The 26,994-nt window shown below is 56.6% G+C and overlaps 2 protein-coding genes and 1 long non-coding RNA gene across 3 annotated transcripts in view; 1 reads left to right on the top strand and 2 right to left on the bottom strand.

Moving 5' to 3' along the window:
- NTN3 (netrin 3) overlaps positions 1-1,309 on the bottom strand; it is a gene marked incomplete at its 3' end in the record, with an annotated part of 31,165 nt that extends 29,856 nt beyond the window's left edge. The window contains exon 1 of the mRNA XM_084216387.1: positions 636-1,309. The remainder of the gene's footprint in view (positions 1-635) is intronic.
- LOC311159970 lies at positions 384-22,057 on the top strand. The gene is made up of 4 exons (XR_014616539.1): positions 384-533; positions 2,961-3,046; positions 18,898-19,037; positions 19,802-22,057. It is a non-coding gene; the product is annotated as an uncharacterized lncRNA (long non-coding RNA).
- A 102-nt stretch (positions 22,058-22,159) lies between these two features.
- Positions 22,160-22,858, bottom strand: LOC311159956 (noggin-2-like; the record flags this gene model as incomplete). Its single annotated transcript, XM_084216366.1, has 1 exon — positions 22,160-22,858. Exon 1 carries the CDS (start codon positions 22,790-22,792, stop codon positions 22,160-22,162), a length of 633 nt encoding a protein of 210 aa, XP_084072492.1. The 5' UTR covers positions 22,793-22,858.
- Positions 22,859-26,994: the final 4,136 nt, after the last annotated feature.

The raw sequence follows: 26,994 nt of genomic DNA, 5'->3' as shown, positions 1-26,994 counted from the left end.
CACATCCCAGGGGAGCCGTTTCCAAAGGGAGCCGACCCGCCCCGCAGGGGAGTCTCGGGCTGCCGTGCTGGGAAGGGACCAGCGACAGACCCCAGTCTGGGACGGTGACAAGAGCGATGCCGCCCGCCCAGGTGGCTTCGTGCCGGCGGAGCCCTCTCGGGCGGAGAAGGGCCTGCGGTGGGAGCGGCGGGCAGGGGACCACGTGCATGCCTCGTGCCCGGTCAGCCGGGGCTGGCACCGCAGGCTCGGCCTGGCAGGGCTCCCGCCGCTGCCCGCACCGCAGCTCCCGGAGCGGGGCCGGAGCTCCGCCGGCCTGCGACACTGCGGGGCTCCCTACAACGCCAAGAAACCCCGAGCCGGCTCCGCGGGGCGGCGGCGGCAGCGAGCCGGGCCGGGCCGGGCCGAGGCGGGCCGGAGTGCGGAGCGGCGGAGGCCGGAGCCGCCCGGGGACGGGAGCGGGGCTCGCCGGCGGCCCCGCTGCGGGGAGGTCCCGTTCTCGGCGGTGAAAGGATGGAAAGGGAAATAAAGGAAGGGTGAGTGCGGGGGGAGAAGGAGGAATAAAAGGCAACGAGGGAGGGAGCGGTGGGGAGGAGAGCGGGAGCCCGGAGCGCCGGGAAGTTGGGAGCGCAGCTTACCGCGGCCAGGCAGGTAGCGGGGCCGGTCTGGGCGACAGGTCCGGGAGCGGCGGCGAGAGGAGCCGGGGCCGCGGCGGGGCGGACGGCGGGCAGGGGTAACTCCTTCCCGGTGCTGGCAGCAGCACGAAGAAAAGAAAAAAAGTGAAGAAAAGGGTGTGTGTGGGGAAAAGCAATGATAACAAATTTCCAGGGAATCGTGCGTGGGGGACGAAATAAGGCGAAATAGTGGAAAGCGGGAGCGCTGCTCCCGGCCGTGCGGGCGGGTCCCAGCGCCGTGCCCGCAGCCGGCCGCGCTCCCGCCCGCTCCACCGTACCGCCCGCGGCTGCTTCGGCTGCGGGAGGGAGGGGGGAAGCGGCAGGGGAGGGCGAAAAAGGAGAGGAAGGGAAAAGAAAAACCACCCCTTAAAAAAAAAAATAAAAACTAAAAGAAAAGCAAGAATTGGAGAAAATGAGCCCCGACCGCCGCCTGGACGTGGAGTAAAAAGACTCCAATAAATCCCGGGTTGAAAAGAAGGGAAAAGTCACCTCCCCGAGGAAATCAGAAGCAGATTTCGAGCCATTTAATCACATGCAGGGAGGTGTGTGCGTGTGCGCCGCCCGCCGCCGCTGCCAGCCCTGCCTCCGCCCTCCGCCCCGCCGGCAGCCCAGCGGGCAGGGCCGGAGCCGGGCGGGAAGCGGGGCCGCCCCACCGGCGGGCAGCCCTCCCCGCGGGGTCCCGGGTGCCGCCCCACCGGCGGGCAGCCCTCCCGCCGGTCAGCGCCGGGGGTCCCGGTGCCCGCGGTCCCACCTGCTGCCCGGACAGCCCCGCCGCACCCAGGGAGTTCGCTCAGCCCACAGCGGGTCCATCCCCGCGGAGTGCGGGTGGCTGCCGGCCGTAGCCCACCACGCCGACGGCTCAGCAGTGCCGCAGCCGAGGCAGCCGATTATTCTCCCTCTGCTTCCCGAAGCAAATGAGGCATTTACCAGGCGGAAGCAGCTCCTCTTATGGAGAAAGCTGGCGTCTCCGCTCCATCCCGTGGTGCAAGGGCTTTTCACGCGCTGCTGCACCAGAGTAGCCCTTGGTCTCTGATTTTTGGGTAGGGAGGGAGAGAAGCGGGGCGCTTACGTACCCAGCGCAGCTGCCTCCGGGCTGCCCCCGGGGGCTGCTCCGCTATCCCCAGACCACCTGCGAGCGGGGACGAAAAAGGTGAAACTAATTTAATCAGTTTGTGCGAGGCGGTGGAGGAGAGCAGGAAACTCGGACCTGGATCCTGTCTCTCTCACTGGGGCTGTGTTCACAGTCCTGCGGCCCCCACATCTGCCAGCTTGGCCTGGGGAACACACTCTTGTAACTGCCCTTGCAACGGGTGTGAGGACTGAAGCACCGGAGGTGGGAAGAAGGGCCAGGTGCCAGCACAGTGCCCACCCGTTATGTTCAAAGCCCCCACCCACCATCACCCTGCTCCCGGGGGACCCCCGTTTACCCACATCCTGTTGCTGTGGGGCAGCAGGTTGCAGGAGCAGCTCTCCCAGCCGGCTGGCAGATGCTCGCTGGAGGAGCAGAGCCCAGCTGGCCGCGAGCCCCCGGGGAATTGCTGTTTGCTGCTCTCTGCCTTGTTGCACTAAAGACGTTTCCCCTCCTTTTCCAGCAGCAGGGACGTGGATAAACAAGAGTGAAGTCACCAGGACAGAGGAGACCTGGGCCATGAGCAGGAAACCTCAAGGCTCTAAGTCCAATGCTACAGGTGTCTTGTAGCCCCCCCCCCCTCTTGTGGACACTTGTGCATTTGGAGAGCTGGGAAGTCAAGCCAGAGGCCATAAAAGCAGCTCCAATGCAGATCCCAGATGGGATGCTAGTGCAGGGACAATGATTGCTTTGTGTGGGATCACATCAGACTGTGGGACAGAGCAAGGCCCAGCATTGCCAGGACAGTGTGGCACCAGAGACAGGCTGGGATGAAGGCAATAGGGCAAAATAGGGTATGGCTAGAAGATGATGAAGTGATGTGAAGCAGGAATTGTCCAAGGGATGGACCTGAAGGCATTTTCTTCACCAGGAAACACAAGGACAACCATGAGCAGGAGCTGTGATACTGACCCAGCCTGGCCTGGCTGCTCCAGGGTAGTGCTAAGCTGGGGGGCAGCATCACCACAACCTCAGTGCTGCTGTTTTCACACCCACTGGACCCCCACCCTCCTGTGACTCAAACATGGTGTTGGAAGTGCTGGCCACTGTATGGAAAAGTTTTGGGACTGCTCTCCACAGGCATTACATCAGTGAAAGCCCAGTTGAGATGGGCAGAAGCTGTTTCCTGAATTCCTGTTTCCCCTGTTCCCTCTTTATAGGATGGAGAGCCTGAGTGAAAGATGTGAATCTGGGTTTGGCAAGTGGGAGTGCTACAGACATCAGCAGAGATGGAACACTCACTGAGGTAGGAATCAGACACAGACCCTGTTGGTGTTCCTCAGCATGCTGACATCACTGAGTGTTTGTTGCCTTCCTGGGCAGATCTGGCAGGACCAGAGGGCAAGCACGCTGTGTTGTTTGTCACCCTGTGGTCTGCAGGAAGCTCCCATTCTGCATCTATTCCTGCTCCTTGTGCCTCAGGAAAGCACAGCATCTGGTGCTAGCCAGGCCTCCCAGTCAAAAAAGGATTGCTGAAAGGACACAGAGATCCACAAGCTGTTGGAGCAAAAGCACCAGCACCAAGTCAGCTGGGGCAGATACAGAATTGTCAGATGTGTTGAAGGGACCTTAAAAGATCATCCAGTCCATTGCACAGCAGAGATATCTTTCACTAGACCAAATTGCTCATTCAAACCTATCCTTGAGCACTTTCAGGCATGGGGCAGACACAGCTTCTCTGGACACCCTGTGCCTGGCCCTCACTACCCTCACAGGGAAGAATTTCTTCCCAATATCCCATCCATCCCTGCCCTCTGCCAGTGGGAAGCCATTCCCTGTATCCTATCACTGCAAAGGCCCTCTCCAGCTCTGTTGGAGCTGCATTAGGAGCTGGAAGGGGCTCTAAAGTCCCCCTGGAGCCATCTGGCCCCCAGCCTGATCCCCTCTTCTACCCTCTGTACATCGCCCCCTCATCCCCCCTTCCCCTGCAGCACACACTCAAAGCCAGCCCAGCCCTGCAGAGGACTCCCCTGGCCATTGCCTTGTGCTCACAGAATGGCTCGGACCCAGCACCGGACAGCGGAGAGCAGAGAGCGGGCAGCAGGGAGAGGAGAGCGGGCAGCAGAGAGCAGAGAGTGGACGGCGGAGAGCAGGGAGCGGGCAGCGGAGAGCAGAGAGCGGAGAGCGGGCAGCGGAGAGCAGGGAACGGAGAGCACAGCGGGCAGCGGAGAGCAGGGAACGGAGAGCACAGCGGGCAGCGGAGAGCAGGGAACGGAGAGCAGAGCAGGGAACGGAGAGCAGAGCGGGCAGCGGAGAGCAGAGCAGGGAGCGGAGAGCAGAGCGGGCTGCGGAGAGCAGAGCGGGCAGCGGAGAGCAGAGCGGGCAGCGGAGAGCAGAGCGGGCAGCGGAGAGCAGGGAGCGGAGAGCAGAGCGGGCTGCGGAGAGCAGAGCAGGGAGCGGAGAGCAGAACGGAGAGCAGAGCGGGCAGCGGAGAGCAGAGCGGGGAGCGGAGAGCAGAGCGGGCAGCGGAGAGCAGGGAGCGGAGAGCAGAACGGAGAGCACAGCAGGCAGCGGAGAGCAGGGAGCGGAGAGCACAGCGGGCAGAGGAGAGCAGAACGGAGAGCAGAGCGGGCAGCGGAGAGCAGGGAGCGGAGAGCAGAGCGGGCAGCGGAGAGCAGGGAGCGGAGAGCAGAGCGGGCAGCGGAGAGCAGAACGGAGAGCAGAGCGGGCTGCGGACACTCGCGCCCCCCGCGCCCCCGCGGTCGGTACGCGGCGCTCTTGCGCCCCCTGCCGGCCCCGCCGCGCAGCGCGGAGCCGCGGCCGCGCAGGGCCCCGGTGCGCGGCACCCCGCGGCCGGCTCGCTTTCTGATGAGCCCCGCTGTAATCTGTGCACAGCCCCGCCGCGGAAGGAGAAGGGGTCACAGCGGGCAGCCCCAGCCCCATCCCGGCGTGTTGGAACGGCTCCTTGAGGTGAAGGCTCGTGTTTCCAGACAAGCAGGGAAGAGACCCTACCTACTGCCTCACCGCGTCCTTCTTCCTCACTGGAGAAGGAAGAGGTTTACTGCCAGAAGGGAGGACTCTTTCCTTTGACTGGAAAGGGTCCCAGAGGCCCCTCTCCCAGTGCACTAAGAGAGGAGGATCCTGTTTCAGCCACTGGGTCATCCTCAGGATGATGCCATAATTCTCATGTTTCTCTTCTTTCTGTGCTATTTACTCTTCCAAGGGCACCTTTTCTGCCTCCCTTTTGGGACTATCAGTCTCCTGACAGACACATCTGCCTTCCCACCCTGTGCTCAGAATTTGTCCCCACACATGGTTTCTTCTGGAGTGTGGGTCACAGCAGCTGTTGCCAGGAACTGATATGTGACCTTGTGGGGAGGTGCCCTCCTCATGGGGTGTGATTTGCCCAAGCCATCCTGCCATGCTCTGTCACACCAGTGGCTTGGGGCTCGCCTGAGCCTCAGCAGCCCTTGGGAGTCTGTTCCCTCCACCCGGACTCTCCTGCTCACCAGCAGCCTTCCTGCAGGCCCCAGTGCGTCCATGATGCATTTGGGTCCTTCCTCTTGCTCTGCACATCTGGGGAACACAGATGTCCTCGGCTGCCTGCCCAGCCTGGGGTCCAGGTGCTGGCAGCACCCAGGATTTGAGTGCTGTGGGGATATGGGGGCAGCCCATTTGGGTCCTCCCTGGGGACCCGTAGCCCTGTTCTGGGCCACAACAGCTTTTCTCCACCACCCAGAAAGGTCAGTAGGGACAGTTCACCCTGGTGGAGACAAGGTTTATTTGTTAAAAGGTGTGAGTTGAAAAGTGAGTGTGTTGAAAAGTGAGTGTGGCTTGGGGGAATGGAACCCAGTGTGATATCACCAACAAACCCAGCATATAATTCCATATAACACCTATAACTGCAGTGACATTAGGTGGACTTTGCCCTGCCCTGCCCCTGCTGACCCCAGCATGAACATTGCACAGGCCAGGCACAGTGCTGGAGCTTCAGCCCACAGCCCCAGGCCAAGGTGGGGCAGCACAAGGGACCACAGCCTGCTAGCAAGGCTGGAGGGATGCTGAACCTGCAGCAGTGTGTGCAGAGGCCATGTTCTGGTGTCACTGCCATTCCCAGTCTTGGACTGGAAAGATGCCGCCGAGGCTGGGGACGATGTGCAACACAGCCCTCAAACACACTCCATGCCCCCAGGAAGTGGCAGTTCTGCCAGCACTCCAGGTCCTGCTCTTCTAGCACATCTTCAACTCTATGTTATCCCACTGTGGAGACTTTTAGCCCTTGGCAAAGGGATTTGCATGGCGCTGCTCACAGTGAAAACATTCCTGGACAATGCTGAATGTGATGAGCACGTCCCAGGTCACCCTATTCAGCAAGCAGCTGGGGTCAGGCATTCATTTTGTGCCTCTTTCTCTCTCATCAGCTTCCTGAGCTGCAAGACCTAAGCCTGGCCCTTTTCCTAAACATGCTTTGGTTCATCTTTATGTAATTCCATCCCCTCATCACTGCCATGGCTGTGTGTGCAGACCGCTCACGAACGTCACCCCCACACCATACACTCCTGTCTGTGCCCCCGCCCCGCTCTGCAGTCACTGCTATGGCGCCGATGCGTTCCTTCCCCACGGCAGGCAAAGGAACACGCGTGTCCCGAAGGACGCGATCGCAGCAGCCGCGGGACCCTCCAGCCCCGGGGGAGCGGCGGGAGCGCCCCCGGCCGGGCCCGGCCCCACGGCCGCGAGGTGGAGCCGTTCCCCCGCAGCTGCCGCCGCGGAGCTCGGTCAGTGCCGGGGAGCGGCTCCGGCAGCCGCCAGCGGGTGGATTGGAGCACGGGATGCACCGGTCCCACGGGGGCACTGACTGCGGAGCGTATGTTCCCATCGGCAGGAGGATGCTGCGCTTGTCCTCTTGCCATCAGGGGAAGGATGCTGTGCCTGTACAAGTGGGAGGACGCTGCGCGTGTCTTACACGCCTTGTGCCACGGCAGGAGCCTCGGCGTGCTCCCGGGGCAACGGGGGCCTCTCGAGGATGCAGAGTTGCCCACCAGCGGCATCTCTGCTGAGCGGGATCATGTGGCTGCAGAGTGAGGGTTTCTCCTGGGAAACATCTCTGAATTTTAAGAGCTGTTTTCCAAGGGCCCAAATGCTGTTCACGGGCCTGAAGTCAGAAGCAAAGCTTAGCTCTAGCCCAATGGGCTCTTGTAATAAATCTCCTCAGCTACCTCAGCATCTTCATGTGCCGGGGACCCCGCTCCTGTCTGCTCTCGTTCCCTGCTCCGAGCTCTGTGCAGGGATCGGAAGGAGTCGGGCGGTGCTCTCTCGCACCGGAGGAATGTGAGCCCCGCCGGCTGGCAAATAACATCTTGGCCGCAGCGTTGGAGGAGCAGGCGGCCGCCGCAGAACGATGTGGCAATCGGAGCGCAGCGTGTGCCTGGTGCTTCAGGGGTGTTCCCAGCGAGACACCAAGGGAGGAGGTCCACAAACCTGCCTGGCAGATGGAGGCTGTCCTGTGTGAGCCGGGAGCAGCTTGCTCGGCTGGCTCTGGCATGGCTGGGGTTGAGGTTTGGCTTGCATCTTGTTTGCTCCAAACCAATTCAGTGTTTGGGTAGATTTAGGTTGGGATTCCAGAGAGCCTCAGCAGCTTGGGCTGTGCCTCTGCTGCTCAGTTGGGCACAGCACAGGGGACCTTGGTTGCCCAAGGGCTGGGGGCCCCAGCCTGCTGCTGGGACCATGAGCTACAGCACAGAGATTCCAGCCCAGGTCTCCAAGGCAGCAGGGCCTGCTGCTGCTCAAACTTGCCTCGAGCAGCTCCTGTGGCTCCAGAGCCTGCTCGGTTGCAAGCAGCAGCAGCCACTGTGATATAAACAAATCCCTGTTTTTTGAGGCGGTCATGGGATTGAAGTGCTGCCTTCTTGTCCTCCTTGGGACTGCTGGTCCATGAGCAGGCCTCTAGGGATGAAGGCAATTCACTGCCCCAAACTTGCCAGAGCTCCAGAAGTGTTTGGACAATGCTGTCAGCCACGTGGTGGGAATGCTGGGGTGTCCTGTGCAAGGCCAGGAGTTGGGCTCAGTGTTTGAGGGCCACTTCCAGCTCAGGAGATTCCGTGATTCTGTGAATTCCTGTGAAGCAGCAGAAGTGTGAGCATATGGTCAAATGCATGCAGCCACACTTCTCCAGCCCTCCAGGCTGTCTGGGGAGGTCATCCCTCCACTGCCTCTGCTGATGATCTGGGGCTGAGCTCCCAGTGAGGCAGGAGCCCTGGGGGTCCCTTGGTGTAGCCGTGTCAGACCAAGCAGGTAGCACAGGCCTTGCTGAATCAATCCAAGACTTTTGTCTGAAACTGTCCTGAAAAGGAGTTTTTCTGAAAGAAAGGTGGTATGTGGCTGGCAGCCAGATGGTTGGGGGAAGAAGGGATATTGAGAAAGGGCTGCGACAAAGAGCTGGGAAAGAGTGACCAGGGTGAACAGTGAGAGAAGGAAGGCAGGAGAGGAGAGGTGGGAGGGAGAGAAGGGAAAGAAGCTCATAGGAAAACGTGGTGTGAAGAGGGAGAGAAGAAAGACGGGTTGGGGGGAAAAGAAACACACAGAGAGTTTTGTAACAACTTAAATTCATTCCAGACAATGTCCAAGTAGCCCTGGCAGCACGGGTTGAAACTAACCCTGCCTTTGATTTTATGAGTTCATTATATGTTGTTTGGGACAGTGATTCATGCATCTTGGCTGCTTCACATTTTCCCTTGTGTCACAAATGAAGAGGGGACCATGAGATGGATTCTTTGGGTGGAAAGTATTCCCTCAATTGTTAGGTAGATGTCTCTGTGCCATGCAGAGATCCCAGGAGAGTGGTTTCCTGGGCTGCCCCAGCTCCCTGCACAGCACACAAAACCTCTGTGCCTCGTGTCTTGCTCCTTCTTAAAGGGAAAGTACTGGGGATGGCTGGGCAGAAGGATGCCCAGTGGTGGCCATGTATGTTCTGTGCCTGCCCTTTGCTGCAAAGCCCAGATGGGCCAGAGGTTGGACAGCTGGGAGAGCTCAGAGCTGTGTGGGGAGCATATCCAGTCACCAAGGAGGGTCCTGTGGCCAGTGTCCCAGAGCCCATGTCTGCAGATGATGACCCCAAGGGCACAGTCCCAGCCTGGGGACCATGCTGAGACCATCCTGCAGCACTGCTCTGGGTGCTCCTCACCTCCATCCCCGCCCCACTGCACGTACAGGTTGTCACTGCTCAAAGGTGAGGGGCGCTGGATGAACTACAGGAAAAACCATTCAGGAACAAGTTGGTGGCTTCCAGACCATTTTGGTTGGGAATATTTACAACCCTAATAATAGGCCCTGGTCAGAAAAGTAATAAAACCTGCTCAGGAAAGCATTGAAGTTTGCATTAGAGCTTACTGAAAAACCCCAATGACTTGGTTGGGTATTGTTACTATTTTTAGCTTTCTGTGTCATTTCAGGCTTTCCAGTGAAAGAAAGAAAAAAGTCTCACTGATTTTTTTAAACACATTGGTAGAAAAAATACAGGCCTCCAAAACTGGACACCAAAAGCTCTTTGCCTGGCATTTTCTTGGTTTTGATTTAAAGTTTCTCTTCGAAATGAGACAAAGTTCAGCTTGAAAAATTTTAACCAGAAAGGCATTTTTGGTTGGTCCTAGCCTAAGCCCTATAAATGACAGTGCTTCTACACTGGCTGTGACCAGCCTGCAGAGCTTCCCATGCTGCTGTACCTTACACTGACCACGAAGTGCCACGAAGAGCCACACTTATTGGGGCATGGAAACCTCTGCAGAGGCCTGAAGTAGCTCAAAAGGAGAGCTGAGACTTCCTTAGGAGCTTGCACTGGTGCCAGATGAGCTTCATGTAGGCAGAACCACCGCACAAACCCATCCTGAGGTGTGCTGTGGTGAAGAGGACAAGCAGCACTGGAGCGGGGTGTCTGAAATCTCAGCGCCTGGCAGGGAGGGACCAGCAGCTCAGCCCTGCAAGCCCCAGTCTGCCCTGCTCCAACTGGGCTCCAGAGACCCAGGTAGCCCACACTCCCTCCTTCCTTCAGGCCTGGGCTCAGGCGCTGCTGTTCCTGTTGGGAGCCTCTTCTGAGAATGCAGCACACTCGTTCTGCTGGGATTGCAGGCCAGCATCTTTCCCCGGCAAAAGCTTCACTTCAGGAAAATGAGGAGGCTTTTTTTGTTTTAATGTTGTTGTTTTTAAAGAGAATTCTTAGGAAAAACACTCGCTGAGACGGATCAGTTCATGTTTGAAGTTATCCTGAGGCAAAAGGCAGAGGGTGTGGGCTGTGATACACACCCACATCTGTACAATGAGGAAGGCAACAGCGCAAAGCAAAAACAATTGCATGAAAAGCTTTCCAACAACAAAGTTTGCAAACCCGCAGAGCCCAGGCTATTTCTTGTGGTTGGTGGGTAAGAGTTCCCAGATAATAGGGCCTGACAATGGAACAATGGGGGCCGAAAGTCTCGGTTCATGATTAGGAGTTATATAACAGTGGCTGGCATTTATTAGTAACACTCGTGTTGGGCTTCATTTTATTAGTTAGCACTTTTCAGGTTCACAGCACTTTACAACCCCCGGCTATTCCATATTGGATGCTCAGCATGAGGTGACCTGGAGCAGTAGGAACAACCTTCATGCCTGCTTCTCTTGCAGACCTTAAAGGGGAGAAAGGAAAATGCCAAACAATGGGCTTTCCCTGGCGACTTGGGGCCTTTCTTGTACCCCACAGTCATGGCGTGGTGTAAGATCACAGAGGAACATCATTTGAGAAAATAGAGTTTTCTGAGATGTGTTACTGAACCTTAATGTTTACAAAGCGCTCCTTTTCATGGAGAGCGACAAAAACTGGGGCTTTCACTGGGACTCAGGAATAAGTTGGGGCGTGATCCCAAATGGGACCCAGCCCTGGAGGAACAGTCCCCAGCCACCCTGCAGCGATGGCATCTGCCTTCTGGCACAGTTCTGGGAGCAGGAGTGAGACATCCTGCACAGACAGCCCCGATGGCTGCCCACCCCGTCCTGGGACATGCTGGTGAGAGCAGCAGGCACGGCTGCTCCTGGAGGATGCCCTGGGGCCGGGCTGGGCCGGGCTGGGCTCTCTGTGCCGGCTCCCATGAGCCCCTGACGCAGAGCCGCGGGCGTCCCGCCGGCGCAGGGGATGAGCGGTCCGCTCTGAACAGGTTGTCTCCTTCTGGGCTGGCTATTTATTGCTCCTCTGACTGTTGCTCATGGTATGTGCTGACCGCTCAGCCTGCTCGTGAAAAACAAGAGAATTCCCGTCCAAGCTCTGGTGCCAAGCAGGCAGCAATGCTTTTCTTCTGAGCGGGCCTGAGAACCTTTCCTCAGCCCTGCGAGGCAGATGTCTCAAAAGCGGCTCAGGCCTGGGAAAGTTGTGGTCCAGGATCGGGCTTTGGCCTCAAACACCCAAACAGCTCATCAGACAGTCCCCAGTCTGCTCCTGCTCCAGAGGCAGAGCCAGCCCAGGCAGGAGGAAAACCTGCCTGTGTTCATGGAGGCAAAAGCAAAGACCCTCGTTGTCCCACAGCTTTCGTCCTAACCAGGAGGCATGGGAGAGCTGCAGATTCTCACAGAGAACGCTGTAAGGAAAAGGAGGCAGGGTGTGCACCCACAAGGGATAGGACTTTGTGCCTTTTTCCAGTGGTTCTAGAAGTGCATGTGCTCCAGTGAGCAGTCCAGAGGTATGGAAATTCACACTTCCAACAGTTCCTCTTATAGGAAAGGCCAGAAGATGCTAAGCAAAGCCAAGGGCAAAGGGCCACCCCAGGGACAGGCCTGGGACAAGCCCCAGGAGTCCTGGGGAGGTGCCTGCACCTGACTGGAGGCACAGGGCTGTGATGCTGAACTGATTCCCAGAGCCCACTGAGCAGTAGCCAAGCTGATGCACCCTGTAGGAAGAAGTACCTTTTTTTGTAAGATTGAAATCATTCACATCTGTCCAGATGTGCCCACCTGCATAGGAGAGATCTTGAGATAAGAGATACTGTGACCCTGCTTTTTTTTCACGTAGTCTTTCAGAGATGCTGGCAGCGCCAGGAGCAATTTTAGCACTTGAAAACCATCCTCCCACTTGGGAAAAAACTTCCCACACCATCAGCTAATGCTGTCTGGTGGAGAGCAGATTGCACTCCAAATGCCAGAAGCATTGATAGTTCAGGGATTCTGCTCACTGGCAACAGACAGCCAACAGCTGAGCAGCTCTTCCTCCTGCAGGCTGGTCCCTGCACATCTTCCCTGCCTGCATGCCAAGGGGTGTGCAGGGCACGGACAGCACGATGCCAGTGGCTCTGCATCCCCTACAGTGCAGCCAGGTACAGGTAGGGCTGCTAGCAGGGGTCACTGGTGAGGTGGGACTGGGTTGCCCTCAGGTCTTTGGCTTTGGTGGTGTCAGGGGAAACCAGGGTGTTTCCTGGGGTTCACGTCTCCTCGTGGGTCTGCCTCAGCCTTGGGAAAGTCAGTTCTGGGGCTTCTTCCTGCTCCTCCTGCGCACCTTCCTGCACAGCTGGGGTGAATGACAACCAGGCTGGATCAAGGGGATCCCACGCAGAATGGCCATGGTCATGCTATGTGACATGGGTACTACGAGGGGACAGTGCCCCTCAAGGCCCCAGCCCAGGACATCTGGCCCTGCTGATCGCTGGTGGACTGCCCAGGGCACCCCAGCATGTGGGATCCAGCTGCCTGTGCCTGACTCCAGGTGAGGCAGTATGAGGTGAGACTGGCTGGATGAGACGAGCAGCCAGGCAAGATGATGAGAGTCATTTCAGACCTTTTAAATCAAGACTTGGATGTGCCCTTTGCTGCTGAGATTGAAATCAGGACCCTCCTAGCTTCAAAGATGGTGAGCATAAAAGGTCAGATTTCTTTACTGTACGTCCCAGGTGAGAGCTACAGCCAGAACTGTCTCACAAGCACAGTGTTCCAGGCAGGAAAATCCTTTCATTATGTGCCCTGAAGTGCTGAACAGAAAAGGCTTAAACACAAATTAGTTTTTTTACAGGGAGAAATACATACTGACCCAGGCAAGCTGATGAGGATGAAAACATTCTCCTCACACTTACTGGGAAAGGATAACATTCACCATCTGGCCTGAAAGGAACTCCTGGTTCTTTTTTGGCACCCTAATCTGAATGCACAGAGTCTATGGGTTCAAACTGGGTCAAAAGGCTCTTATGCTGTCGGGGGGAAACCTCTAAAATCCCCATCATTACTTTTTCCCTACAATTTATTTTGTTGGGAAATTGCATAGGCAGAAAAATCATATAGTTTCAAGGTAAATTTAAAGGTATTCAAATTCAAGGTAAATCTAAAAAAGTTTTCTGCTGATGCCAAATGCAGTTCCTGGGGCTGTTTCCTTCTGGCATTTGTTTCTGCACCCATCTTTCATGCCTTTCCCACCTCCAGGCAAGGTGCATTTAGCAGTATGGCACTGGCTTAATGACAGACAGTGCCAAAGCTGGTATCTCTGGATCTTAGTGGCAGCTACTCAATGGCTTATCTTGGTGTGTTTCTCCATCTGCTCTGCCTTGAGGTTTTACCCTGTTGGAGGCTGGGGGTTTTTTGGACTTGTCCTTCTGATCATGGCTTGCACCTTGGAGATCAAATTGAGGAGCTTTTAAGAGAGAAGAAAAAGAACTTCATGTTCTCTGAATCCTTGCCCTGGGCATTCCCTGGCTGTGCTCCAACAGCTCTCAGGGCACAGCAGAGCTATCCTCCCCCCTCAGAGCTCAGTGTCACAGAAGAGGAAGGGAAAAAGCAGGGAAGCCATGATTTGAGCTGGAAGTCCACAGGGTTCATTAGCAGGAATTTGTGCTTTATTTACCAGTGCACTCCTCTATGCCCAGCATTAAGTCCTCCCATGCCATGTTTCAGCAGGCTTGCCCAGAGCATGTGAGCGAGAGCTCTTATTCTCCTGTGCAGGCATCCACAGTCACCTCCTGTCCGTGCTGCACAGGGGGAGGTTTGCAAGTGGTCTTGGGCAGATGGGCCACATAGTCCTTGACAGCAGTTTTTAATGAAAAATAGCATAAAAATATAAAATTTTGATGAATAACAGGGGGGAAAAACCTGACTGAACTATCACAATTCCTTTCCTGATTCCTGTCTCACTACAGTCAGTTGAATGTTTCTAAATTCAGCTATGCTTCAAAAATTTCTGACCAAAAAACATAAGGATGTTTTTAGAAAAACGTTTCTCAGTTTTTCCCTTCTGGTTTGGCCATGTGTTTGACTCACTGAGAGGAGACTCCAGTTGGTTCTGACTAGAACCACACTTTAAAGAGAACAGCCATTCCCTTAATTGCGGCTGATAAATCTCGTGGGCACAGATGAAGATAAATCACATTTTGAACCCAGAGTACAAATTCTCAGGGTTTAAACATTTGTGTGGTATTTGTTAAGCAATTTGAAGTCTTATTGAAGTAACTGAGCTGGACAACAGGGTTGGACGTGGCCCAGGACAACAACTGTGCCCAGACAGTAGGCCTGTATGGAATACGGACAGAGGGGCCTGGATGAATCCCACTTCACTTGGAGCACTCATGGAGGATATATCCTTTCTTCTATGCAGGATATCTTTGGTTGTGCTTCTTCCACTGCTCCCTTTGGGAGGATGGAGGGATGCTCTGTCAGCCCCTGTGGGCAGCCTTTATATTCCAGGCATGCTAAAACTCCTCATGAAGAACAAATTTGCTTCAGCCCAGAGGAGAGTCATGGAGGACTTTGGACTTCTTGTGTCTGCTGCTGCAACCTCCAGAGGAAAAAGAGGCTCCTGCCACCCTGGGGTGGCCTGAACGGGACCCCAGGGCCAGCAGTGGCTGCTGCGAAGCTGGAATTCCCGGAAAGCTGCTGCGTGTCCAACACGTGCCATCCCACCGGGGCACAAAGCCCCGGCACTGCAGGCTTGGGCTCCTCCAGAGGACGCCCAGCTCCCTTGGAGGGACGAAACTCTCCCTCCCCGGCACCGCCACACTGCTTCTGCCGCAGGCTCTGGCCAGAGGCTCGCTCATGTCCCATGGCCGGATGCTTGAGGTGGTGCATTCCCCTGCCTCCTATGGAGGCGCCTCGAGGTGCTCCGAGCCCCGTGTCGGTACCGGTCCCTCGGGCTCCGAGCCCCGTGTCGGTACCGGTCCCTCGGGCTCGGAGCCCCGTGTCGGTACCGGTCCCTCGGGCTCGGAGCCCCGTGTCGGTACCGGTCCCTCGGGCTCGGAGCCCCGTGGCGGTACCGGTCCCTCGGGCTCCGAGCCCCGTGGCGGTACCGGGAGCCCCGGCCCCGGTGGGTCCAGCCCGCCCCCGCACGGCCGCCAGGTGGCGCCGCCCTCCCGGGTCAGCGCGGGGCCGGGGCCGGGGCCGCGCTCCCGGCGGGGCCGGGGCAGCGCTCCCGGAGAGCGGGCAGCGCGGACAGCGTCCCCGCGGGGCTCCGTGAGGACCCTGCCGTGCCGTGTCTGGCCAGTGGTCCCTTCACCAGACCCCCGGAGCAGTGTCCCAGGCAAAGCCCACGCGTTCCCGCTGAGAAGCCACGTCCCAGCCCGGTCCAGCAGCCTGGGCAGAGGGCACCTCCCGGTACGATTCAGCCCAGGGCCCTGTTGGGTACCACAGCATCACAAACACCATCACCATGTCCTTTATTTGTATCCTTCTTTATCCAGCTTCATGGCTACATGTTGACCCACACGCTGCCGTTGCTGGCTCGAAGAGGTGTCCAAGAAGATTGCTGCCTGCAGTTCCCGGGTGGGAAGGGGGGAGACAAATGTTGGCTCCTTCCTAAAATATGGTTTAAGAGCAGAACACCAAGTGCAGCTCAGTGCTTAATCTCAGTTCCAGGATGAAATACAGTCTCTGCCCCAATAAAGTAGATAAACTGAGCCAAGGCTGGAGGCTCAGTCCTTTGTTAGTACCATCTCCTGGAGAGAAAGTGTCTTTTGGCAGCAAATGTGATGGAAACAGACCGGACAATGCTTGAGGACACAGCCAGCCTCAGAGGGAATCTGATGGCTCTTGCAGAATCCTCCAAGAAGCTTATGGACTCAAATACCTGTACGTGATCCAGCATCCATGACAAGGAACTTTTTTCTCTGGCACAGCTGTTCTATTTCCCACCTCAGACTCAGAGCTGGCTCTCCAAAGGCTGTCCTGCCACAGCATCCAGGCATGCAGCCTTTACTTCCCTTCCCAGCCTTCCTCTGCTCCACTCTGCCTCCTGCTACCTCCCCAAAGGCCACCCAAAACACCCAGTGCTGAACAGAGGAGCTACAAGGAGCACTGGACGTGCTGCTGCTCGGTGGGTGGAATCCTGGAAACTCCAGGGTCCCTGCTGTGGACCCCCAGTAGCTCGGGCAGCACTGGCTCCAAAGCCTCAGCTTCTCTTAGTGTCATGCAAGACTCTGCCTGGGGAAAGGTTGAGATCTTACCTTAAAGGGGGGTGGGGGTCAGTGAGCTTGGCTGGGCACCTTGCTCTCATTCTCCAGCATGGGGAGATCACTGGTTTCCATGCACCGTGTTCACTGGTGACAAAGCACAGGACGTGGCTGACCTGGTTGGGTTGTCCATGAGCAACCATGTCCTGTATCTGGGTACCCTTCACTCCCAGCTTCCAGATTCAAGGAGGAGCCTTTCCCATCACATGCTCTGTCATATTGCTGGGACCGTGGGCTTCTGTGAGGACTCCTCTCCCTTTTTAGGACAGCAGTGTGATGCTGGAGAGCAGGGTCTCCTGCCATATCCCAGCAGTGGTCCACGGGCCCTTAGTGGTCTGTGTCCCACTCCAGGGTGCCCAGTAGGAGGCCAAGATTCTTTGGGCAGGTCACTGAAACTCCTTGGAAGGAATGGTGGGGCCTACAAAAAGATGGGCAGAATCAGTCCTCTGAAATTCACTGATGGGCTTGGACATGGCTGCAACATCCCACACATCTGTTTCAGGGTTTGGGTCAGACTCATTCAGACAAAAAAAAAAGACTGTTTTGCTGTTTGCAAATAGGCCCTGCTTGCTTTTTTTTTTTTTTTTTGTGAATGGATTCATTCACTGTTCTCCTGAAAGGGCAATTTTAGCCAATGGCCGGTTCTCAAGTGCTGCCTCCCAGCTCCTCGTGATTTGCTCTTCGTGGCTCTGCCTCTATGATTGGGCTCCCAGTGCCACATGACGCCGTCCCTTCTCCTTGACAGGGTGTCTGACACTTTTAGGCAGAATACCAAACAGCTAACGCTGAAGAGCAGCCATGTCCCTGGGATGCTGCTGCTGTTAATGCTTGGTTTTGATCACTGAGGGGGAGGCGAAGCTCCTGCACGGCGTTTGCAGATGCGCCAGCAGCCCTTCTGACACCTCTGGAGTGTCGGTGAGGAAAGCCTTACGCTCCCTCATGGAGAGGGATCAGGCCTTGCTCTGCCGAGCAGCAACAGGGCACGTGGCTGGGTTTGCTATACATGGACACAGTGAAGGAGAACTGCACGGGAGTGGAAAGGAATCCTGGGTCTGGCACAGAGAAAGCAGAACCCCCCACTCGTGCCCAGCAGCCGTGAGGAGATGGTGAGACGAGCCCAACTCTGCCCACCCTGCAGGGCACACGTGTGGTCAGTGCAGGATCACTGAGGCTGGAAAAGACCTCTGAGATCACTGAGCACAGTGCACCCTGGCACCATTAACCTCAGCAATGTGGCCTGATTTTCACTGAGGTGATGAACGAGGAGCTGGGGGTGCCTGAGGAAGGGGGTCCAGCTCAGCTGGAGCTCCTGACCAGCCTCAGTCAGCAGGATGAGCTCACCAGGGACCTGCTGCTAGACCAAGCAGGGTGTGCAGAGGGACTGGCTTTCACTGATAGCTCCTGGTGGCCCTGACGGGCTGCAAAGGCGATTGACAGCAAATGCCCATCCTGGAGGAGGGGATGAACACAATTTCCATGCTGAGAAAAAGTTTAGCCTGAGCTTTGAATGTTGAGGAAGGCAACTACTGCCTCCAGTCCCTTCATCTGCCTTTCTAGGAATGATGAGTGATGGGCCTAGGTCATCACCTGGGCCTGAGTCAGATATCTCAAGAGTTGACACTGAACATCTGTGAGCTCTGGCCCTGTGGATCTGAGTTACCCTGGCAGAGCCGGCGTGCTGACAGAAATTGCATTCCTGGACACTGGCCTTAGTTGAGGGGACATGAGCTAACAGGGAGAGGCAGGGCAGAAAATGGGGGTGAAATAAGCTTTGCCAATGAGACAAAGAGCTAACCTGCCGCTGGTGTCAAAACCAAACTGGGATGTGAAAGAGGAATGGAAAGGTGACTTCATCCCATCAAGTCAAATGTCAGGAGCCATCCTGAAGTCATTCTCTCTCCCAAGAGAATCTGGATAATCTAAATCTGGGGTTCACACACGGGAAAGCAATTCACCAAGTGATAGAAGGGCTTTGACATGCAGAAGGAACCTCTGCAAACCTGAGAGAGAGGCTCTTTGCTTCAGTCAGGCTTTGTAGGGACTACAAGGAAGAGATCCAGCTGTGATCCAGCCAAGGGAGCTGCCCCTAAACAGCACATGGCGTTGGAGCAGGTGAGCTCTGGCCAGTGCTGGCTGTGGAGAGGAAAGCTGCCTTTGCTTTCCTGTAGTGCTGAGGGACATGTGCCTGCAGCACACGCAACATCCACTGGGTCCTGTGGAACCTCCTTCATCACCTGTGCTCTGCCCTGCCTGAAGGAAGAAGTGGTTAAAGGGCTGATCCTTCAGATAAACACCTGCTTAAGTGTGGGGACTCACTGTGGAGAAGGGACACTGGGGCTCACTGCAGCTCCACAGGGCATGGTTCCCCTGCCAGCACCAGGTGAGTGGAGGCACAGCTGGGTGCCCAGGAGTGGGGGTGCACAGCCCTGGCACTGACTGCCCATGGCCGTGCATGACTTTTGACAGTGTAATGAGAGCAGGGACCCGAGTTAGAGGATGGCACCCACCCTCAGTGCTCCAGCCCTTTTCCCAGGCCATGACCCCAGAACACACTGGGAAAGCCCATGTCTTCAGAAGCTGGCACTCCCCACACCTCGGTGTCCTGCCAGTTCTGCCCCTTTCCCCTGCAGCTCTACCCTTAATCTCAAGCAGCCTGGGGAGACAATGCAATAACCACACCAAAGAATCAGGCTTGTTCCCCTTTATCTTACTCTTCTTTCAGGCTCGGCAGCTGAGGCGAGCCGTCACGCCACGGCCCGGCCATCACACATCCGACTCACCACCTCCCAGGGCAGCCAAGCTCCTTGGCACGAGGGCACCAGCACGGGTGACCGTGGTCCGGCGCTGTGGAAGGCTGGCAAGGTAGAGCCGGGTGGGCTGGCACGCAGGGATGCCCTCTGCTCCCAGCCCTGGCCCTCGCTGCGCTGCTTGGCTCTCAGCTCTCACGCTTTCACCTCCACACAAGCCATCATCTCAAGCGGGACCACTGAGTTCTCCCCAGGGACGGAGGCAGCCCCCCTCCTCCCTCCAGCACATGGCATGGAGGCTTTTAGGCTGGTTTTCGCTGAGTTCACACAAATCTCGCCTTCCCCTTTCCCAGCCCCCCTTCCCCGCGCAACTGAACTCAGCCATTGAGCCCAGCGAATGGTTTATTTCCCAGGTTAGCACAAAGCAGGGGTCTCTGTGTGCCCCTGGAACCAGCAGAACAAAACGCACAAAGACGTTAGAGGGCCATTTGTAACCAAATCCCAACACACCAGATACTGTTGGGATTATGTCAGAAATATTTTCCCAGAATGCCTTCCCCCCATGCTCCCTCCTACAGATGTTCGGCCCCCACACCACAGATGTTGTTCCTCTTGCAAAATGAGCTTTCCCCTTTCTCTCTGAAATGCCCCTGATGTTTTGCACATTGTCTTTGCCGAAGTCTCGTTTTCACCCTGCCCTCTGCATCTCCCCCTTCCCCAATCCCTCACTGACAAATGTGTGGAAAGGCCAACCTGCCTCCTCAAACAGGGATGAGGGGATGGCTGCAGGGCTCTGGAGGGATGTGGGCTACGGGATGTCGCTGTCCCTCTTGCCTTGTCCCCACCATGCCCATCTCAACAACTCTCTCCCTGTTTCAGCTTCAATCTGTGACCTCCAGGCTCTGCAGACCTGCTTCACGGGACTTGCTGGACCTCAGTTCCCTCAGATGATGATGAAGGGATACAAACCAGACCCCTTGGAGGGTCCTGGTGCCTTCCCATGGGCTTGGTGTCATGCTGCTCTCCTGTGCTGCATGCTAAGCTGGAGGGGGCAGGGTCTCCTTGCTGCCTTGGGGGAGAACATCTCTTCACTGGCCAGGGCCTTTGGCAGCAGGGATTTTTCCTCAGGGATGCTGGGCACGTTTCGGGCGCGTTTCAGACACATTTCATTCACCAGCGGGAATGGCCGGACCTTCCCCTCCAGCACCAGCAGCCCACGCAGAACACGCAAGGGAATAGCCTGGCAGCCAGTCAGGGCCACGCTCCAAGCCCTGTGACTGACTGACAGAGAGACAGACAGACAGACAGATCTCCATCGGCAGCGGGCTCACACTGCCAGTGCCCTCGCTCTCCGGTGCCGGGCTCCTCCCCAGCCCGGCAGTCGGAGCCCGCCCGTGTGGAGCTGTCCCGTTTCTGCCTCGCCCCGCTCCGTGAGCTGCGGCGGGAGTGCGGGGATGGGCCGGGCAGCAGCGCCGGAGCTGCGGGCACCGCCCGCCCGCCGCAGGCTCCGCTGCCCCCGCCCGCCCCAGCGCCGCTGCGGGCACGGCTGCGGGCCCGGGGCTCCGTCGCGGCAGCAGGTCGGGGCGCAGGGCTTGTCTCCATCCTTCCCTCCTCTGCTAGTAGCGGCAGCCGAGAAAAAACATTTGTTCCGACACACGAGGGGCTGCCAAGCCGTGTCAGGCGCTTTGATGGCCGAGGCAGCGACCTCGACCGCTTCCTCTGGCAGCGGGAGAGCCGAATCCAACAGCCGCAGAGCACGGAATCGCCCAGGCACTTCAGGTGACACCGACAGTCCGGGACAGCGCAGCTCTTTTACCCGTTACGAGACATTTCTCTCCTGTCGGTGCTTTCCTCTGTCCCCAACAGGTTACAATTATACACGCAAAGAAATCCCAGAGCGGAATCCCGGAGAGACAGATACCGGAGGAGCTGTCCCGACTTTTGGGGCATCTCGTGATTTACACCAGCGTGGCCCAGGCAAAGCCCTTTACTCAGCACCTGCTCTGAGTAAGAATCCGAATTTCTGCTGGCCTCCCAGAGAGCTGGAGTGCAGCATGGGGTTTTTCTTCAAAGATAGAGTTTATTGCTAAAAATGTTTTGATCAGTGATAGCTCATATTTACATTGATATGTTTTTAAAGGAATATTCAAGTAAACATTTCCAATAGTTTCTGGCATAATCTCTAGCTTTTTTTTTTTTTCCTATACACAAACGTTAAAAATAAATAAACTGTACACAGAAAATTTCCTTTAACATCTCTACACCACTATATGTATTCCCACACAAAAAACAATTCCACTCTTTCATAGATTTGTACTTTTCTTTAAAATTTCCTTCTTAATTAATTGTTATACACTTTTTTTAAAAAAACACTAGAGAGCTTGGCAAATTAGTTCAAACGTCAGTGACAAGGTTTGAAGAAGATAAAAAAATACAGCACAGAGAAACAACCGTTCGGGGATGCTGCGGTTCTTGTTTTCCTTTTTTTACACCCTCTGCCCCTTTTCTCCTTTCGATAAAAACATCTTTACAAGAAATTTCTGCCCTTCCCTTCGGCAGGGAAGTGCTTGGGTTCTGTGGGGATGGGTTTAAAATGTGGTCCTATGTCTTTAAAATAATAATAATAACAATAATAATTATAATAATAATAAAAAAACAGCTGCGATTTCCCCCCCTTTTCCTTTAAAATCTCTCTATTTACACGGCTGGTAGGTTTTTTTTTCCTTTTTTTTAAGTTTTTTTTTTAATTTTCCTTTTGTTAGAAGGCTATATACGTATAAAAATAGACATCTGATTGTAGTGCTTTACTGTGCCTTTGGCCTGCCCTGCAGTTCCTGGGTTCACTTTCCCCCCTTTTGAATAAAATAATATTAAAAGAAGTCCAAGTGAAAAAAAAATTAACGACAAAAAAAATCAAACAAAAACAACAACAACAACAAAAAAAACCCAGAACAAAACCCCCCCAAAAATTAACAAAAAAATTAAACAAACAAAAAAAAAACCCCCGAAACAAACAAACAAACAAACAAAAAACCCCCAAAAATAAAAACCTCCAAAGCGGTTCATCTTCTCCCACTTCGCTCTGGGGGGTGGGAAAATAAAACCACCTCCCAAAAAAACTATCCGGAAAAAACCCACCCCCCCCCCAAAAAAAAAAAAATCCCACCCGAAAATCCTCCCCCCCCCCGCTAAAGTGATCCGGAGGAGGAGGGCGGCAGTGCAAGGGGCCGGGGCGGCTTAGCAGGAGCACTTGCACTCGGAGATGAGCGGGTACTGCACGGGGATCCAGGTGCAGTACTTCTGACTGGACCAGCCCTGGCAATGCCAGCGCAGGAAGGTCTTGGTGACCGACTTGACGGGCTTGCAGAACATGCCCTCGGGCAGCGAGCAGGACTTCTCGGCCAGGCAGTTGCCCTCCTTGATGTAGCGCGGCCAGAAGCGCACCCCCAGGTCCTTCCAGGCGTAGAAGACGGGGCAGTGGGTGTGCGCCCACAGCCACTGCAGCACCTTCCGCCGCGCCTTCTTGCCCAGCCGCAGGCGCGGGCCCCGGGGCGGCCCCAGCTCCAGCCGCCGCAGCTCGGCCGGCAGCGCCGCCCGCCCCCGCCCCGCCGCCGGCGCGGCGCCCGAGGCGTTGGCCGGCCCCGGCACGGCCACGGCCATGAAGCCGGGGTCGAAATGGCTGCCCAGCTTCTTCCTCAGCGTCCTCTCGTCCAGGTCCTGCTCCTTGGGGTCGTACTCGGGGTCCGGGTGCTCCACGATGTCCTTGACGGGCAGGTTGTCGCTGGGCGAGGGTCGCAGGCGCAGGAAGGGCTGCCCGCCCGCCGGCAGCCCCAGGCAGAGGCAGAGCAGCAGCGCCCGGATCGCCGTCATGCTCCGGGCGGGCCCCGGCGCTGCTCCCGGCGGCCTCGGCTCCTAGCGCTGCCCGGCGGCGCCCGCCGGCTCCCGGGGGCTCATAAATAGGCAGAGACACCAGTGTCCGGCGGGGCCCGTTACTTTAAATAGCCCGGCCGGGGTTGTGTGACAGCCGCATCTGAGGCTCGCCCCGCGCCCGCGGCCGCTGGCTCCCGGGGCTCCCCGCCGGGCCGGCTCCAGCCGCGGTCGGCAGCGCCGGGGGGTCCGAGCCTCCCCCGCGGGGGAGGGCAGGGCACGGCGGCGGCCGAGCCTTCCTCCTCCTCCTCCTCCTCCTCCTCTGCCGCCGCCGCCGCTCTCGCTCGCTCGCTCCCCCCCAAAATTCACAGCGGACTCGTCTCCATCGCCATGGTGACAGCTGGGCCGAGCCCCACGACAGCTCGTCTAGACGGTGTGACAGGGTTTGGCGTGAGACCGGAGCCCGAGAATAAAACCCTCCTTTATAGCCGGGCGCGCCGGGCGAGGGGGCGGGAGGAGGGTCACGGCGCCGGGGCGCTCGGGCGGCCCCTGCGCGGGCACGGCCGGGGCACGGGGCTCAGGCGGCGGCGGGCGGCGGCGGCAGCGCCCGCGGCCCGGCCGGGTTCCTCCTCATGGCGAGCGGCGGGGGCGGCCCGCGGGCCCCCGGGGCATCCTCGGCGTGATGGGGCTGGGGGGCCGGAGGGTGTCCCCGGCACCGGCGAGGCGGCGCGTCCTGATTCACTGGCGGCTCCTCGGCGGGGACGGGCAGGGGCGGGCACGGCCGTCGCTCAGCAGCCCCGGCGACCCATGCCGGTGTTGCTGTTGCTGCCGCTGCTCCGGGGACCCGGTCGTCCGCACCGCGCTCAGCACATCCAGCCGCGGCGCCGCTCCGTGCCCTATGCTGCCTGCTCGGCTCGGCGCGGTGCAGCCAGGCTCGGCTCGGCTCGGCTCGGTGTCGCCCGGTGTCACGACGTACGACCCGCCGCCGCCTCCCGCTCGCCGCGCTCTGCCGCGCCGCCGCTGCCGCCCAAGTTAAATACGCGCCCGGCGCGGCCGCCCCGCCCCCCTGTCACTTTCACCGAGCGCTGAGTGACAGCCAGGTCCTGCCGCCACCCCCCGGAGCCGCCCACCTCCCTCCGGAGCCGCGTCCCACCTGCGCTCCCGGCCCCGGGCTCGCCGAGAGCTGTCACCCCAGCAGCGGGCACGGCGCGGGGCTGGAGGCGATGGCCCCGGAGCAGCGGGGCACTGCACCAGCCCGGGGTCCCGGGTAATGGGACCCTCACTCTGCCTCTGTCTTCTAGAGCTGCTTTGCTGCCCCATGTCTGCTTCTCCACAAGAAGCCAGCCGCCATCAAACCACCTTCCAGCTTTATGCAGAGCTTTAGTAGAATAGGGTGTCATGTCCTTAGAGGCCCTCTGGGACAGCACACCAGGGTGGGACCACTCCAGCATCAGCATCTCAGCACCCTCTGCAAGGGAGCTTGCAGCCTTCCGGGAGCATCACTCTCCCTCGGGAGAAAGCACCCCTGCATCCCTCAGTGCAGCACGGTGTGATAACCAGCCAGCTTAAAGCACTGGCTCTTCCTTCACCTCCTTCTCAGCACTGTGGGGCTACATCTTTTTTTTTTGGAGAAGCGCTGGACCCGCAGCCTTTGAGGCTCAGAGACTGCCCGCCTGGTGTGTGTCAACAGTGCGAAACCCCAAACCCTCCTCACCTCCTTTACCTCCACATTGCTGAGCACTGAGCTCACACTTGAACCATATCCAGAAATTGGACACACAGCTGGTTCCTCCAGGCTGACAGTGTGTAAGAGCATTCCTGCCCATGCCAGTCACTCTCTCCCAAAGCCATGAGATAACCAGTTACCCACTGGAGCCAAGGCAGAGGGACTGAGGTGGATCGTGGGGCCAGTTTCTCACCACAGTGTGCTTCTGACCTAGCAAAGTGAGGGGCTGCAGCGACAAGTCATCCCAGAGCATCCCTCTGGCACATGCTTGGGGTTGTACAGAGCTGGCTCCACTTACTGGGCTAAGGAACAGAGCGTCTCCCCTGGCTTCTGTCTCTTTGTCACTCCAGAAATGCCAAATGTTGGGTTCAGACAGGAAACATAAACAAATCCCCCTAAAACAGAGAGCCTGGACATCCAGCCCTGAGTCTGAATAGAGTCAGAGCATCTGCTGGACACTGGGGGGACAAAGCTGCTGCGCCAGTGTGGGAGCTGATCCCAGTGCATCCCAGTAATTTACTCTCTGCAGGAGTTTAAATGTATCTAGCCTTTCTTCCTCACTCTGTATTTCTGCTTTCATGATCTCAGCTTGGTTTGCTGAACTTGGAGCTTTTCTTCCCTCATTTGGCTCACACATACTCTGCAATTAGACCCATGAAACTGTACCATTTCCCAGGTTTCTCAGCATTAGCTCTCAACAATTTGCAAAAAAAGATGGGCATTGCTATCTCCTGAAGCTGAATATTATCTGTGAAATGTTCTCATTATCTATTTTCTGACCCCAATGCACATCCAGTGCTTGAAGTAAAGGCAACCTGAATGTGCAAGATGTGCTCTGCCATCTCTTGCTGCTGGGTGGGAAAATGCAGCGTTCTCAGCAGTGTCAGAACTAAAGCAAACACAGAAACGAGAAGCAGCTCAGGGCAGAGACACCCAAAAGTCAGGAAAGGAGCAATTACTCAGCAAGATGTACTGCTGTTGGCACTGCTGCCTGAGTAAATCCTGGTGGAGTGATTAACATCTGACTGTAATTGTAATAATAAAATCCGACATGTATACAGTATTTTTCATCCTGAAGGATCCCAAAGCACTCAAGCAACTTAACTCCTTCAGCTGTCTCCTGGACTTTATAAACATGCTTCTTAATTATCCTGCCCCAGGCAAAGATGTCTTTGCTCTGGCCACCCTCACCTTGCTTCGACAGGTCCCCCATGGGAGAGGAGAGGCTCTCCAGGGTGGGCTGGAGAAGATTTCACCTTCTGGAGGCAAGATTCCTGGAAAATGGTACTTGGCATCTTCCAGGGTTAGCGAGGGGGAAGGCATCAATACCTGCAGGGGGCTTCAGAGACTGCAATGGGCTAAGTGCTCTGCTTTTGTGCTGGCTACTGTGAAACATTTCACTTGGTCTTCTTCTGAGGTTCCCAAGGGGGAAAGGGGAAATGAAGACAACTCCTAGGCAAGAAATTTAAGGCTTCATTCTGTCTGCAAGGTCCACCATGAGAGCCAAAGGCCCCTTCCCTTCCCTTCCCTTCCCTTCCCTTCCCTTCCCTTCCCTTCCCTTCCCTTCCCTTCCCTTCCCTTCCCTTCCCTTCCCTTCCCTTCCCTTCCCTTCCCTTCCCTTCCCTTCCCTTCCCTTCCCTTCCCTTCCCTTCCCTTCCCTTCCCTTCCCTTCCCTTCCCTTCCCTTCCCTTCCCTTCCCTTCCCTTCCCTTCCCTTCCCTTCCCTTCCCTTCCCTTCCCTTCCCTTCCCTTCCCTTCCCTTCCCTTCCCTTCCCTTCCCTTCCCTTCCCTTCCCTTCCCTTCCCTTCCCTTCCCTTCCCTTCCCTTCCCTTCCCTTCCCTTCCCTTCCCTTCCCTTCCCTTCCCTTCCCTTCCCTTCCCTTCCCTTCCCTTCCCTTCCCTTCCCTTCCCTTCCCTTCCCTTCCCTTCCCTTCCCTTCCCTTCCCTTCCCTGTGGGCACACAGCCCAGCCCCCAGTCTAGCCCTTAATTAAAGGATTTCAAGTTGGAAAGGGTACATATCCCCTATCAAAATAATTCAGTGTAAGAAGAAAGGTGTCATGTTAAAGGCACTTTCTGAAAGGCTAAAGTGGTTATCAGCTGCTCAGTTTTGCTTTTTTTCCATATCTGGCATCCCTTTGCCAGCTAAAGAAGACCTGGAAGATTTTGTGACAAAGTAGAAGGGCATCTTTAGTTCATGTTTGAAACTCTTTTCACTGGAAGGTTGTCAGCAGGTAAACTCCAAGTACCAGCAAAGCATCAGTGATGCTCTCTTACCAACAAAGTTTTTCATCTGACAAAGTGTTTTATCTTTTAGCTTGTGTCAGACAAAACTAATTGAACTCAAAGCCAGATGTAAAGATACCGAGCAAAACTGTGTTTGTTACAAAGTCATTCCTATTCCTTCGGCTGTAGGCATAGAAGCTTCATGTCCACACCTGAAATCCTGGAAAAATCTCTTGCCAGGTGTGGCACAGGAAGCC

This window comes from Fringilla coelebs (genome assembly GCF_963513975.1).
Source record: "Fringilla coelebs genome assembly, chromosome: 16".
Classification (NCBI taxonomy): Eukaryota; Metazoa; Chordata; class Aves; order Passeriformes; family Fringillidae; genus Fringilla; species Fringilla coelebs.
This window is presented reverse-complemented; position numbering and strand designations above follow the sequence as displayed.